Here is a 14453-nt window from a genome sequence, read left to right on the forward strand (position 1 = left end):
TAACTTAATTGCCCCGTTGCGTATACGAGGGGGAAGTCATTAGGAACGGCAGTGGAAAACGGAAAAGAACAAAAGTACGATTACCAATCTTTTAAATTAAAATGAAATCATAGAGCTGATCTCATCCCATTCATTCATTGGCCTTAATCTCTTTTGAAACCTAGATTGAAGAGGGTGACTAACTCCTATTACAGTCACCTGTCAACAATCATCGTTTGCCTCTGTTTAACTAATTTCATAAATATAAACTTCTACAACTAGATATTTTTCAAAGTTTTTTCTTATCTATTTTCTCTTAATGTGGTTCTTTTCTGCCAGTATATAACAGTTTATTTATTTTTATAGACCTTATCATTTGGCAAGATTGTCACATGTGACATGCTGATGCTGTTGACTCCGTCATCTTACTACTGATTCAATTGTACTTTGTCAATTGCCAACAGCTACTTTCGATTGCAAGCGCACAATGTATTTTCTCATACCAGTTGCTTTGGATTACGCACGCCATGGACTTTTTAACAGTTGAAATGATCAGCTTCTTAAATATTCTAATTGAAAGAAACCAACATCCGATCGGATTAAGAAAAACGTAACGAAGATCAATTCAAAGAAGCACTAAAATTCATTATTTATTCACACAAACGTACCCCATGAAACAAAAATGAATAATCAAACATAATAATCAGTGTATATCTCAAAACCAAGACCACCGTATATTTACTGGAATGATAAAAACAAAAACCAAAGAATAATAGTGTAAATTCCCAAATGAAATGGAATCAAAGGCTCGATGAAAACGCGAATCAGAGCCGCCTGATCAGAAATCCCAATCACATCTGGTGGTTTCAGGGGCACCAGCCAAGCTACCATCGGCAGAGCTCAAAGGAACCTTCAAGTCACAAGAAATCTTGGGCTTGAACCTGCCAGTCTTGACCTTGCCGACCTTGAATCTAATCCTCAAGTACAACTTCACATCAATACTGTAAATCCCACTAGTCTTCTCTTCATTAAACTTAGAAGTCTCGTCAGCACCAAGCATAACAAGATGCTCGCCACGGAATACAGGGTTCAAGAAACTGGTATTCTTGTGTCCTTGATAAAACGGGGTCAAATTAAGCGTATCGAATCTTTGATCCTCATAGTAAGCCCTAGCCTCAATACGATCATAGTAAATGCCGATTCTCTTGTTGGGGTTACGCACCGTGATGTTAACGGCAAGGTTGTAATGCAGTGTGTTGTTGGTGGTGAGGTTGAATTCTGTAAGCGAGGCGTCTGTCACATGGAATTTGACCTTGTTGGGGCGGAAGATGAGCCAGAAGATGAGAACAGCGAGGCCAATTACGACCACAGCGGTGATGATGATGTTGAAGAGGAGCTTCAAAAGACAGCAGCCGCATCCGCAACCTGAGCCACCGCCAGGGCGATGGTAGTGCCTTGTGGGTGGTGGAATTGAGGGGCCGTAGTAGGCTCCATTCAGGTGGGCTTGTTTCTCAGCCATGTAAGAAACAAGAAAAACAAGAAACAAAGACGAGAAATGAAGCGAAAATCTGTTTGTTTTGGGAAGCTGAGAGAAGAACGAATGGAAGAATATGATACAGGGAAAAGAAACTATAGAAGGAATATATAGAGGAAAAATTAGAGTGGGAATTGCGTATGTAAGAACACGTTAAAAGATTAGAGAGGCAATGCCCGCGTCGTCAAATTGACGCGGTTGCTTGAACAATTTGATTAATTTGTCCAATGTGGGCGAAGTAAGACTTGAGGGTGGAGGCAAGGTTTTGTGGGACTGAAAAATGTGGGGTGCCTGGTAACTTCCATGTTTCTATCTTATTGTATATGTTTGTGTTTTGGGTGGGAACTGGTGATTAGGCGCTTCTTGGAAACTTCCAAGTTCATTTTCTTGACTTTATTAATACTCTATACACCATTATTCGTTTAGGGGGGAAAAAGTTGCATGCCTGGATTAATTTAAATACGTTCGAATGACGCGTATGGTTAATATTATTAATTATAGATGTTCGTTTGATTTTTCTAGTTTTCATTAAATAGCCTAAATAGTTTGAATAAGTTTTTAGGCACTGAGCAGTTAGCACACCTAAATTGGAGAATTTCCACTGTGGGTGAAATGAAAATGATAATTTTAGTGTGAGATCAGTCCAATAATCGAAAATTCAGGCTCCTCGGGCTTGAGGCTCAACGTCAGCAAGATCCAAATAAAACCAACCCCAGATTTGGTGAAGAAATCTCTTCATGTAGTTGGGCTGCTAACTCTAGGAGTGAAAAGTTCAGATTTCGGCATTGATATTCAAAGAACCATGGCTTTTTTTAAAAATAAAAAAGGTTCATTTTTATGACGAAAATGTAAGAAAATTCAGCGAGAAAATTTCAACCAAATCCGTGTAGTTGTTATCTCTATTTTTGTCTTTCTTTACGTTTTCATTAACGAAGCTAGTGGTGATTAAACTCAGAAGCAACATTAATTTCAATTGTCTGGGCAGTCTTCTATCCAGTACCCATCATCCACTATGTTAAGTGCAGACCTAGCAATCTTTCCTTCTCATTCTAGCTTCTACCACCAAATTTTCCTACCAGAGATAAATCTGGTGTGCATTGAAACAACTACACCACAGCAACAACAAATAACCAGTAGCCATACTAAAACACGACAGCCAGTAAGCTGCAGCACTACAGCAGCATCATACAGCAAGCAATAGCATCACAGCAGCAGTAACAAGGATGACATAAGCAGCAGTAGTAATAGCATTGGCAGCAGAAGGATTAACAATCAAGAAGTTAATTTATTCATACAAAACTAGTAGTAAGATTGTGTTGGGTAAGGACTAATCATGCATTAGAAACAAATTAAACGTAGTGAAAATAAATTTAAAAAATTAAATTACGCCTCACCCTTTTAAGATTTCATTCATGTCAAATTGAGTATAAAATTAAATTAAAAATAAAATATATGATCATATCAAGTTTACCTAAATAACAAAGGTTGATGAATCTTTTATTAAACCACCAAATCAACCTTCAAAAAGCTCAACCACCTCAGCCTAGTTGTTGCAAATCAAAGCTAAGGAATCCTTGTGCTTTCTACGTAAAGGCTCTAAGGTCATCTTCTTTCTTCCAAGTGATTTCATCTAGCCCAAGCCTTCACATTTGACCAAGTACTCTCATGTTTGCTGTTGGGAGACTAATATGGTCTTACAAGCAAAAATCTCTTATGCTCGGCACTATGATGGTAGCTTGGTGCTGATGATGGCTCTCATTGCTGGACTTCAACTTGCATTTGTTGGATCCGGATGGAATGGCTTCAAGTTGCTCACATGGAATACTGAATGTATATTTATCCACTTAGGTGGATCAATCTTGAAAGAGCTCTTCTCCACCTTGGTAGTGATTATTACCAGGCCTTCATACATTCGCACTAGCTGTTGATCTTTCTTTTTTAGGAACTTAAACTATTCAGGTACTAACTTCAAAAGTACAGGATCCCTCATATTAAAGTGCTAAGCTCTTCAAATATTATCTGCCCACTTCTTTATGTGATTCAAGGCTTTCTCTAAATACGCTCGAGCAATCTATGTAGTCTACCTCCACTCCTTGGCAAAGTAGAAAGCTAGGGGGCTATTCCCTCGATATGACTCCACTGAGGTGTAAGGAAGCCTAGGTTGTTGGTCGGTGATGACTTCAAAAAGGGTCTTATTAGTATAGTAACTTTTTTTTTGAATTCAAGCACCTTTAAGCCACGTCTAATAGTGTAGGCCAATTCTTTTGGTTAGCTTGTATGATATGCCTCAAATATTCCTTAGTAATCCATTAAAGCGCTTAGTTTGGCCATCAATCTGGGATGATAGCTAGAAGAAATGTTAAGTTCCAACCTCAACAACTTACAGATTTCTTTCTAGAAGGAACTAATGAACTTTGGATCCCTATCGTTGATGATGCTATGAGAAACACCTTAATATTTCACCACATGCTTAAAGGCCATGCGATCGGTGTCTTCTAGAGTACCAAACTTTTAGAGCAAAACAAAGGTAACATATTTGAGAAGTGATCCACCTCTACTAGAATGGACACCAGATCTTCAACTAAAGTAGCCCTACTATGAATTCAAGAAATTCTCTGCTCAGGGTTGGCAAGTACTAATAGAGGTTCGAGCATTCTCGTTGGCTTTTGTCTTTCCACCTTGGCCTATGGAACATAAGGCACGTCTTTATGTAATCCATTATTCCTTGCAATATATGGGACCAATAGCAACCTTGTCTTAGTAGAGAAAATTTCTGTTGCTAGCTTGGGAGGCTCATCTAAAGGCATCATGACACTAGCAACAACTTCTATCTTAACTCTCTACCCTTCAAATAGACATCTATTTTCCATTTGTCAATAAAACTCCATTTTCCACCAAAAGTATTTCGACTTCTCATCCCTGACTAACTTCATAAAGGTAATGACCTAATGGTCTCGCTTTAAGGTCTCTCAATCAACTTGTGGATGTTTGTAGTCATCTACTAGTATCATGGGAGAGATCAATATGAGTGTCAGAATTCAGCCTCCCACTAAAGGGTAACTACCATTTGGTTAGCTTTTCCTGCTTTATGCACAAACTTGGCTAGGAACTCTTGCCATCTTGTTTGCTTGTTGTGAGTTCTGGTTGTGTAAGGAAGTGACTCACTGCAATGTTGTCAATCTTCACTATAAATCTGGACCTTAGTAAGTAGTGCCTCCAAACCCTTAGATGATGAATCACTATTAAGAGTTCTTTTTCCTAAGACGTTTATCTCTACTCAAAGTTGTTCAACTTTCTACTTTGGAATGCAACCTGGTGGCCTTTTTAGAGAAATACCTCTCCAAAGGCAAAATCTAAGTATTTGTTTGCACATAGAAAGGCTTTTCAATATTAAGGAAAGCCAAGATTGGATCCTTCATCATTGCTTCCTTTAAACTTTCAAAGGCTTCTTGGCATTACCCCTGTCTAGTTTTATTTATACCCCTTTTTCAACAGTTTCATGAGAGGTACTGTTCTTTCGAAATGCCTCTCCATGAGTCATTAGTAATAGTTGCCTAGTTAGCTTATAGAACAATTGAAGCTTAATGACATTCTTAGGGATCCTCCATTCGTTGATCGCCTCGACCTTCTATATATCCATCTTGATATGGCCTTGCTTGATGACATGGCCTAAGAAATGAAATAGGGTTTGAGCAAATGTGCATTTTTCCGTTTTAACGTACAAATAGCTATCTCACTACCTTTGGAATTCCGATTGCAAGTGTTTTTTAGGCACCTCCGAGGTTAAGCTATACACCACAATGTAATCAAGATAGATTACAACAAATTTGTGGAGATAGTAATGGAACACCCAATTCATCAATGGGCAAAATGTGTTAAGAGCATTGATCAATCCAAAAGGCATCACTAGGAATTCAAAGGTAGCATATCAAGTTACATAAATGGTATTTAACTCAATTTCATTAGCAACTCTAACTTAATGGTACTTAAACCTAAGATCCAATTCAAAGAAATATTTGGCATGGCTCAACTAATTGAAAAGGTCCACTATAAGAGGGTTCGGGTACTTGTTCTTCACTATGACTTTGTTTAGAGCTCGATGGTCCAAGCATAACTGTAAACTCGTATCTTGTTTTTGTTGAAAAAATAGGAAGGCCCTAAAGGGCTTTTGAGGGGTCTATTGAACCAAACTTGCAACAACTCATCTAGTTACTTCCTTAGCTCAACTAGTTCTTAGGGAGCCATTTTACAAAGCCCCTTTGCAAGAAGCTTGACTCTTAGAAGTAGTTCTTTCTCATTACCAACCGCTTTTCTTAGTTGTAGTACCCCAAGTAATTGTTCTGGCATCATGTTGTCAAATTCTTCCGACGCTGTCTTCACCTTGATAAGTATGGGATCCACGTTATCCACACTATTTTATAAATGGAGATGGCTACATGTTGTAGATTTAGTACACGTAAGTATATGTATCAAACAAATAATATAGACAATAAGTCTAGAATAATATCCCATAGAGATTTGCTTCTAATTGTTCACAAAATGCTAAAATTATGACAAATAAATTTTATTCAAGTTACTCAATTTTGTAAACAATTAATTAAAACTAAGTTTAATAAAAAATCTACACTAATTAATGAAAATTAAAAATCCACTAAAGAAAAGCCATAGATTAAAACCTTGTATTATAAGTACATTCAACACTTCATCTAACATTTATTTATCTCAATATTCACATTTATGGGTAGTTTTGCCAACCTAGAATCCAAAGCAATGCACAAGTCTTCGTCAAGATGTTTGTACGAATACCTAACCTAATTGGGCTACTATATGTTTATAATAATCAATTAGATAAAGTTCATTAATCTATTGTTTTAATTTGGCTATCTATAGCATTTAGGCATATGTCTACCCTAATTACGAATCAGATCACCTAAGTGACATGAACATATACTATTCAAACCCTAGTCCAATTTGAACTCATTATGCGAGTCTTATTCAGATTCACAATTCATTCAATTGTTGGCCAAACAATCAAAAGTTTTATAAATAAATTTGAATAAATAAAGACATACCCATTCATAGTAAATAAAAGAGAAACAAATATTCAAATTAAATGTTGAAATCCACCACAACCCTAAAAAGATAATTTAGCTCATAATATCTAATAAAAACATTGTCCAAAGAAAATTAGACATTAATCCAAGTCGAAGAAATTAAGAAAAAAACAAAAGTAGAGAGAAAAACCAATAGTTTGAAGCTTTTTTATCTCAATTCTCCCTCAATTTCTCTTACTTTCTTGCTTTGATTTTGGCTCTTTCTCCCCAGAATAGATGCACTCTATCTCTCTTTGAAAAAATCTAAAAAAGGTCTCTTAAATAGTCTCCAAAAGCCCTAGTTTTAAGAATCCTATAATATATAGAGTTTGGCAACCTGTCTGGCATCACGACCCTACCTTCCTTGGCACCGTAGTGCCCTACTCTTGGATTCAAGTATGGGGCTTTGCTTTTATGCTGTCTCTATAGCAGCTTTGCTCTTATGTTGTCTTTACAACACTACTTCATTATATGATGCTATTTTCTCTTTTTTTAGGCTAAACTAGGCAAAGTAGTAAACAAGAACGCTGTAGCCTTTTCTCTTAGCTTTCCAATGGTTTAATGATCAAGTCAATTGGACTTTTGTAGCGCAGGTTATGCTCAAAATACAAAATCATGTTTAAACAAAGCTATCACCATAGTTGGATGGATTATTACCAAATAAGACCTATATAACCTTATTTTTCTTCACCAAGTACATGTCATTGATTTTGCACACACGAGTATACATATTGAATAAGTAATATAGACAATAAGTCCAAAATCATATCCCATAAGGATTTGCACCTAATTTTTCACTAAGTACTAAAATTGTGACAAATTAATCTTATTCAAGTAACTTGATGTTTTAGAAAATTAATTAAGACTAAATTAAAGAAAACACTAACTAAATTAATTAATAGAAACTAAAAGTTCACTTAAGAAAGGTAATAGATTAAAACTTAGGATTATGAGTTCATTCAACACTTCATCTGATACCAGCTTCTCTTATTATTTACATACATGAGTGGTTTTAATAACCTAGAATCAAAACCTATGTACAAGTCTCTGTCGAGATGCTTACACAAATATCTAACTCAATTGGGTCACTAAATGTCTATGGTAATCAATTAAATAAAATTTATTAAGCTAGTGTTCTAATTTGGCTATGCATGGCAATTCGTATATGTCTACCCTAATCACAAATCAGATCACCTAAGTGATGTGAACATATACTATTTCAAAATCTTAGTCCAATCTAATCTCTCTATCGAGTCTAATTAAATTTACAAATTCAGTTAATTGTTGCCAAATAGTCAAAAACATTAAAACATATTTGAATAAGCAAAACTATACCTCATCATAATAAATAAAAGAGAAACAAATATTCAATTACATACCGACATCCACCATAATCCTCAAAAAATAATTTATCTCATAATATCTAATAAAAACATTATCCAAAGAAAATTAGCCATCAATCTAAGTCAAAGAATATAAGAAAATACAAAAGTAGAGAGAAAAACTAATAATTGAATCTTTATGATCTTAATTCTCTCAAATTCCTTACTTTCTTGCTTTGTTTTAGCTCTTTTTTTCCACAGAAATTGCTTGTTGCCTCCTTTTAAAAACCTCTAAAAAGGCCCTTTAAATAGCCCTAAAAGCTAACTTCTAAAATCTCGTAAGATGCTTATTTTTGTAATTGGCCATGGTCTCATTTGAGTAGCAGTAGCCCTCAAAGGTTCTATGTTAAAATCTGCCTAAAAGTATTTTCAATGCCAATGCCATTGGCTTCTTGATGACTTTTCTGTATGATCCCGTACAAACTAGGAAATTAAAAAACATGAAAGTTGTTAGCTTTCCAACGGCTAAAGAATCACATCAAATGGACTTTAGGAATGACAATATGCTCAAAATACTGACTCATATGTTCAGCTTACATAGACTACTACATGCTCTAATTTTGACAAGGTTTTGACCAGATCTGTTAGAACCAGGTAATTGATAACAACAAAGTTGTAGCCTTCCTTTGATTTCTAGTGATCTAAAAATCACCTCATTTGGAGTTCTATAGAGAGAGTTATGGTTAACATACCATAATATATTTAGAAAATTCTACACTTAATCATCCTTGTTCAGTTCACCTCCACAAAGTTTTATGCACTTGCACACCTTCAAAACAAGGACTAAATCAATGATGGATCAAATTAGGACTTTTAACATAAATATGAGCTAAAATTACTAAAATTAAAAAATTTCAACATGTATTAAACTTAATAACAGAAAGCATAAAAATTACCTAAAATTATTTAAAAACATAAGGACTTAGTAATTTTTAATAATCAAAATGTACCAAAATAACTCTATATTATGGAGTTATCTGTACACCTTTTTCCCTTTTTATTCCTTTCACTTTTCATTCGTCAAACATTTGCTTTTATTTTCAATTTAACATCCCCAAACTTGTTTCTTTCACTAATAAGGGGGATGAATGCTTCACAAAAAATTTGCATTTTTCTCTACACTTCATCTTTTCCACATTTTATCAAAAAGCTCAACATATATTTCCTAAAATAATATATATGCTTAGGAGTGAGGGTTGTAAAATTCAAAAATTTCTCAAAGACTAAGCTAATTTTTTCATGTGTTTAATCAATGAAAAGGACAATTTAAGCTCAAAGGGACATACTAGGAATAAAAAAATGTAACTAGGTTAGCTTGAAAGGCTGAATCAGTCCAAAGATGGCCTAAGTCATTTCCTTAACTAAGTATAGCCTATGATTTCACCTCAAGAAATAGTCAAATAAATTCTAAAACTCCAAATATGGTTTAAAAAATTTAGATTTACATAAGCTTTCTCTAAAGGTGCATAATACATCAATGAAAAAGATATAGTACTCAATTATGGAAATCTCGTCCTGTAATGATACTAAACATAAGAATTCAAATAACACTCAAACAATATTCATGGTTACTATGAATAAAAGATTAACAAGATAATTGGTTATCATATTGGATCGATAAATCAAGTAAATTTGTGCAACGAACTCTAGTTCATGTCCTTAATATATATATAAAATTAAATGATGAAAAACTTAACTAAAAGTCTAAAAAAATTAACGAAAATAAACTAACCTACTTCAATGTGAAAAGCTAAAAAGGGAAATGGAAAATAAACTCCCCTATAAATAGTGGCAGTGCATTGAAAGTTCTAATTTTCTTAGTACTCATCTTCATACTTTCTAAACCTGCATACTTAACAAAACAAGATAGGGAAAGGTCATAATTGCTTATTTAAATAGAAAAATAAAAACTAACTAAAATAACAACTAAATTTAAAAAGATATAACATGGGCTTCCTTCCTAAAAAACTGCTTTTTTATAGTCAATAGCTTGACTTTGGTTGAGGTTTTCATTCTCTCTTTAAGGACATTTGAGTTTACATGTAAAAAACTTAAGGTGTGAAAGTAGCCTCCTCCCAAGATAAGGTTGTAGTGGCTTTAACTAAAGATTTGGTGCTTGCTTAACCCAAGGTGATGGAATAAGCTAACTTTTACCTAACTTCTCAAATTGAGTTCTTCTGGAATAATGCACTTTTGGTGTAACCTTTCAAACATGTGTAACATTTGTGAGTTTTTCATTCTTGTCCTTTGTTGTTGCATCTTAAACCCAACAAGCTCCAAGGAGTTTCTTTGGATTTTCCAAATCAATGGCCTCCTTAGGTAACTTAGCAATTGTATCTAAAAGGGAATGGGAGGCACATATGGCTTGACTTGTGGCGATATTGATACTTCCTTTTCTTACTTAATTTCTTCATCTTGAACTTGTTTGCTGGAAGTATTCTCTGTATCTACTTTATCTCCATGATCTACCAGATTCTTGCCATTTACTTCATCAAGATGCTTACCATATTTTTCTCTTCTAGGATCAGACTCAATGTTATTTGTTAAAGTTTTTTAAGGCCTATTGTTTATGTCAATCCTAAGTTGCCTCATAAGTGTCTCAATATTTCTCATTAAAGCTTCATTACTTTGAATGACTACATTCATGTTAGTCCTATTAAAGTGCTAGAGAGAGGTGAATAGTGTTAAAAATTTTCTTGTTTAGCCCTTTAGAGCTTGTAGACCTCTTAATCAACTAGATAAAGGGAAAAACTAAAAGTTCTTAGAATTACAAGACACCAAGTAAAGAAGGGTAAAGAAAAGTGGACAATGCAAGAGAATTTATAGTGGTTTGGTTTCCTTGACCTACATCTACTACCTTGATCTTCCAATCAAGGATTATCAACCCAACTTCACTATACTAGTGAAATTGACAACTTCCAACTAACTTTTACAAGGTGAGCTTCTAACCCAAGCTTTAATCCCTAACAACAAGTTTTAAAGTGCTTCCCATACTATAATTTCCTAAGAAAAAAATAGAAAAAAGAAGTACAATTAAGTATCTTTACAAGTTGGGATAGATTATAATCCAACTCAAACAGTTTTTCTAGATATAAAATGAAGAACAAGTGTTTTTGGTGAAGAATATTTCACTTTTTGCTGAAAATAGCTTTTTTTCTTTTAAAACTTCTTTCTTTGACCGTTAAAGATTCTTTTTATACTTGGGGAGTCAGATTTTTCTATTGAAAATAGTTTCTAGACATTAAAAAAAACTTTAATGCCATTTTAACTGTTATGTTGTCCTCTAGTGCTTAAATTCGAAAAGGCAGACAAAGTTCGGCTAACTAGTTACAGATAACTCTAACCAATTACAGCTTCTCTGAATTGCACTGTCTTGCTACTGAGCTCTCTACTCTCATCGATAAAGAGATCTCTATCTTCAGCAGACTTTCTATAGCTAGTTACGATAGGCTCTAATGAATTACAAACTTTTTGTTTTTATTTTTCTCGACCCTGTAGTTTCCTTTTAATTGGTTAGCTCTTTCTTTAATTAATTGAAGCTTTACTTCATTCAACCATAATCAATTAAAAGAAGCTTTAATCAACTAGAAAATCTTTGGATTTAGAACTTCTCTATTTGCATCTCCCTTCAATGGTCAACTGTCTTTTTAAACTTGATTTTGTCGCTTGAAAGTGCCGGGTCTATGTGCTATAAATGATTAACCAGACTACTTAACCGATTAGCATGACTTTGAGTTCAGCTTCTAGCACTTCCTTAATTAATTAAGCCTAGTGTTAACTGATTAAGGTTCATCTGCCTTGATTTAACTTAGCACCTAGGTATCTCTTAACCGATTACAACTCTTTGTTCATCAATTACTAAACTTCTACCTTTGTTAATCACCTTGCTCTCTCTTTCTCTTAACTGATTAACTTTTCATTAAATTTAGCAAGCTTCTTGACTTGCCTTTTATTAACAACTTTGCTAAGGTATTAAATTAAATTATATGCACTTAGATAACAAAAATAGACATTAATGAATGAGGAATATTTTGTTACTATCAAAAACATATAGAGTCAATAATTCATATTTGCCATGTGTTGTATAAACATCTCTTCCAAAGTTTGCTTTTTCTTAGGTCTGGGGACTATAACTTGAGATTGAAAACCATTATGGAAAACAAGCTGTGATGAATATGTAGGCTCCTGATCATTACTCCATGAAAAAATTGGGTGATTTCACCTTAAGTTGTAATTGTTGTAGCATAAACTGTTTTTCCACCCATCGAAGCTTCCATCAAATTATGTTGATCCAAAATAGGCTGGGTGGCAATCACTTGAATACTTATCTCCACAAAGCTCGCATGTCATAAAAGGACTCTAAAAAACATTAATATCCCAAGGGTCAATCATTTGACACAAAGCATCTACTTGGACAATCAAAGCACAGATTGCATCCAATTCATAATCACTAGCAACCTTCTTGGGCAATAATTGTTATAATTCATCACCTTAACCAAAAGTACTTAAAAAAAAAAAAGAAACCTCAAATTAAGATTAATTTGTGAATATTAATATTTGCTAAAATAAATAGGAAACAAAAATCCCAAACCACAGCACCAAAAACTTGTTGTAGATTTAGTACACGTAAATATATGTATTGAACAAGTAATATAGAAGCAAGTTCAGAATCATACCCTATAAGGATTTCCTCCTAATCGTTCACTAAACACTATAATTATGATAGATCAATCTTATTCAAGTAACTCAATTTTGTAAACAATTAATTAAAACTAAGTTTAATAAAAAAATAAACTAATTAACAAAAAAAATCCACTTGAGAAAAGTAATAGATTAAAACCTAGGATTGTGGGTTCATTCTCTCAATATTCATATTCATGGCTAGTTTTGCTAACCTAGAATCCAAAACTATGCACAAGTTTTCATCAAGATGCTTGCACAAATACTTAACTTAATTAGGTCACTATGTCTATAGTTATCAATTAAATAAGGTTCATTAAGCTAGTGTTATAATTTGGCAACATATGGCATTTAGGCGTATGTCTACCTAATTGCAAATTAGATCACCAAAGTAATGCGAATGTACTATTCAAAATTTAGTCCAATCTAAAATTACTTTTTTAAGTCTCATTCAGATTCACAATTCATTTAGTTGTTGGCCAGGCAATCAAAAGCATTATGAACAAATTTGAATAAATAAAGCCACACCCATTCATAGTAAATAAAAGAGAAACAAATATTTAAATTACATGTTGAAATCCACCACAATCCTAGAAAGATAATTTAGCTCATAATATCTAATAAAAACATTGTCCAAAGAAACTTAGCCATTAATCCAAGTCAAAGAAATTAAAAAAAAACACAAAAGTAAACAGAGAACTTAATAGTTTGAAATCTTTTGATCTCAATTCTCCCTCAAATTCTCTCTCTCTTTGGTTTCTTGCTTTCTTTTTGGCTCTTTCTTTTCAGAATAGTTGCTTTTATCTCCTTTTGAAAACCTTTGAAAAAGCCTTAGTTTTAAAAATCTCATAATTTGTAGATTTTAGCAACCCATTTGGCACCACGGCCTAGCTTTCCTTGGCGTCACAATGACCTACTCACAGGTTTAAGTATAGAGCTCTATTCTTATGCTGTCTTTACTACACTACTTCATCTCCTGACATAGTTTTCTCCTTTTTATGGACCAAAATGAGTAAAGTGGTAAACATGAAACTTGTATTTTTGTATCCTAGCTTTCCAATGATTCAAGAATCACCTTAATTGGACTTTTGTAGAGCAAGTTATGCTCGAAGTATTAAAGCATGTACAAATAAAACTATCACCATACTTGTACAGATTATTACCAAATAAGTCCTTTTCATAAAATTTCCTACCGAAGTAGTAAAAGAGATAAAGAATAACTAAATTTAAACTAATTTAAAGCAAATTAATAGAAAATTAAACTTAAATAGCTTAAATTAAACTACTTAACATGTATTTAAATTAATTAATACAAACAACTAAAATACTAAATTTCAAATCTAAAATCTCAAAGATTTAGCTACTTAGGCAACTAAAATGTGACAAAATAACTATCTATAATTGAGTTATCACCACATAGGAATCTTCTCTCCTATTGATCCCTCTTTTGAATTGTAATGCTAAAATAATCTTTTTCACATTTTTAGGGAGACCTATGACATGTACTACACAAGGTTGTACCTCGAAGAACATTAAATAGCTAGTAGTAGGGATTGGAATAGCTTGCACTTTTGTCGTGAAATCTAGGCCTAAAACAACATCAAAGTCATCTATAATGGAAACAGTAAAAGTCACGCCCCTATCTCAAGGTTGATCTTGGACCTCATGTCTTTGGAGCTCCCCAAAATAGTTGCAAATAGTGAGTTAATTGCCTTTATCTAGCCAAATTGTTTCTCTACCTTGAGACTATACCATTTGGCCTTTCTCAAGGTGATAAAGGTGTTT

General features: G+C 33.6%; 1 protein-coding gene across 1 annotated transcript; it reads right to left on the reverse strand.

Moving 5' to 3' along the window:
* Window positions 1-603: 603 nt before the first annotated feature.
* On the reverse strand, window positions 604-1618 carry LOC110420349 (NDR1/HIN1-like protein 10). The gene has a single exon (XM_021433627.2). The coding sequence runs from the start codon at window positions 1496-1498 to the stop codon at window positions 818-820; it is 681 nt and encodes a 226-aa protein (XP_021289302.1). The 5' UTR covers window positions 1499-1618; the 3' UTR covers window positions 604-817.
* Window positions 1619-14453: the final 12835 nt, after the last annotated feature.

The sequence above is a fragment of the Theobroma umbraticum genome, unplaced genomic scaffold (assembly GCF_002168275.2).
Source record: "Theobroma umbraticum cultivar Fairchild unplaced genomic scaffold, ASM216827v3 scaffold_86.0, whole genome shotgun sequence".
NCBI classification, from domain to species: Eukaryota; Viridiplantae; Streptophyta; class Magnoliopsida; order Malvales; family Malvaceae; genus Theobroma; species Theobroma umbraticum.

What these genes read in the sequence shown, in the direction of transcription:
- LOC110420349 (XM_021433627.2), bottom strand. Translation starts at nt 1,498, where the DNA reads ATGGCTGAGAAACAAGCCCACCTGAATGGAGCCTACTACGGCCCCTCA.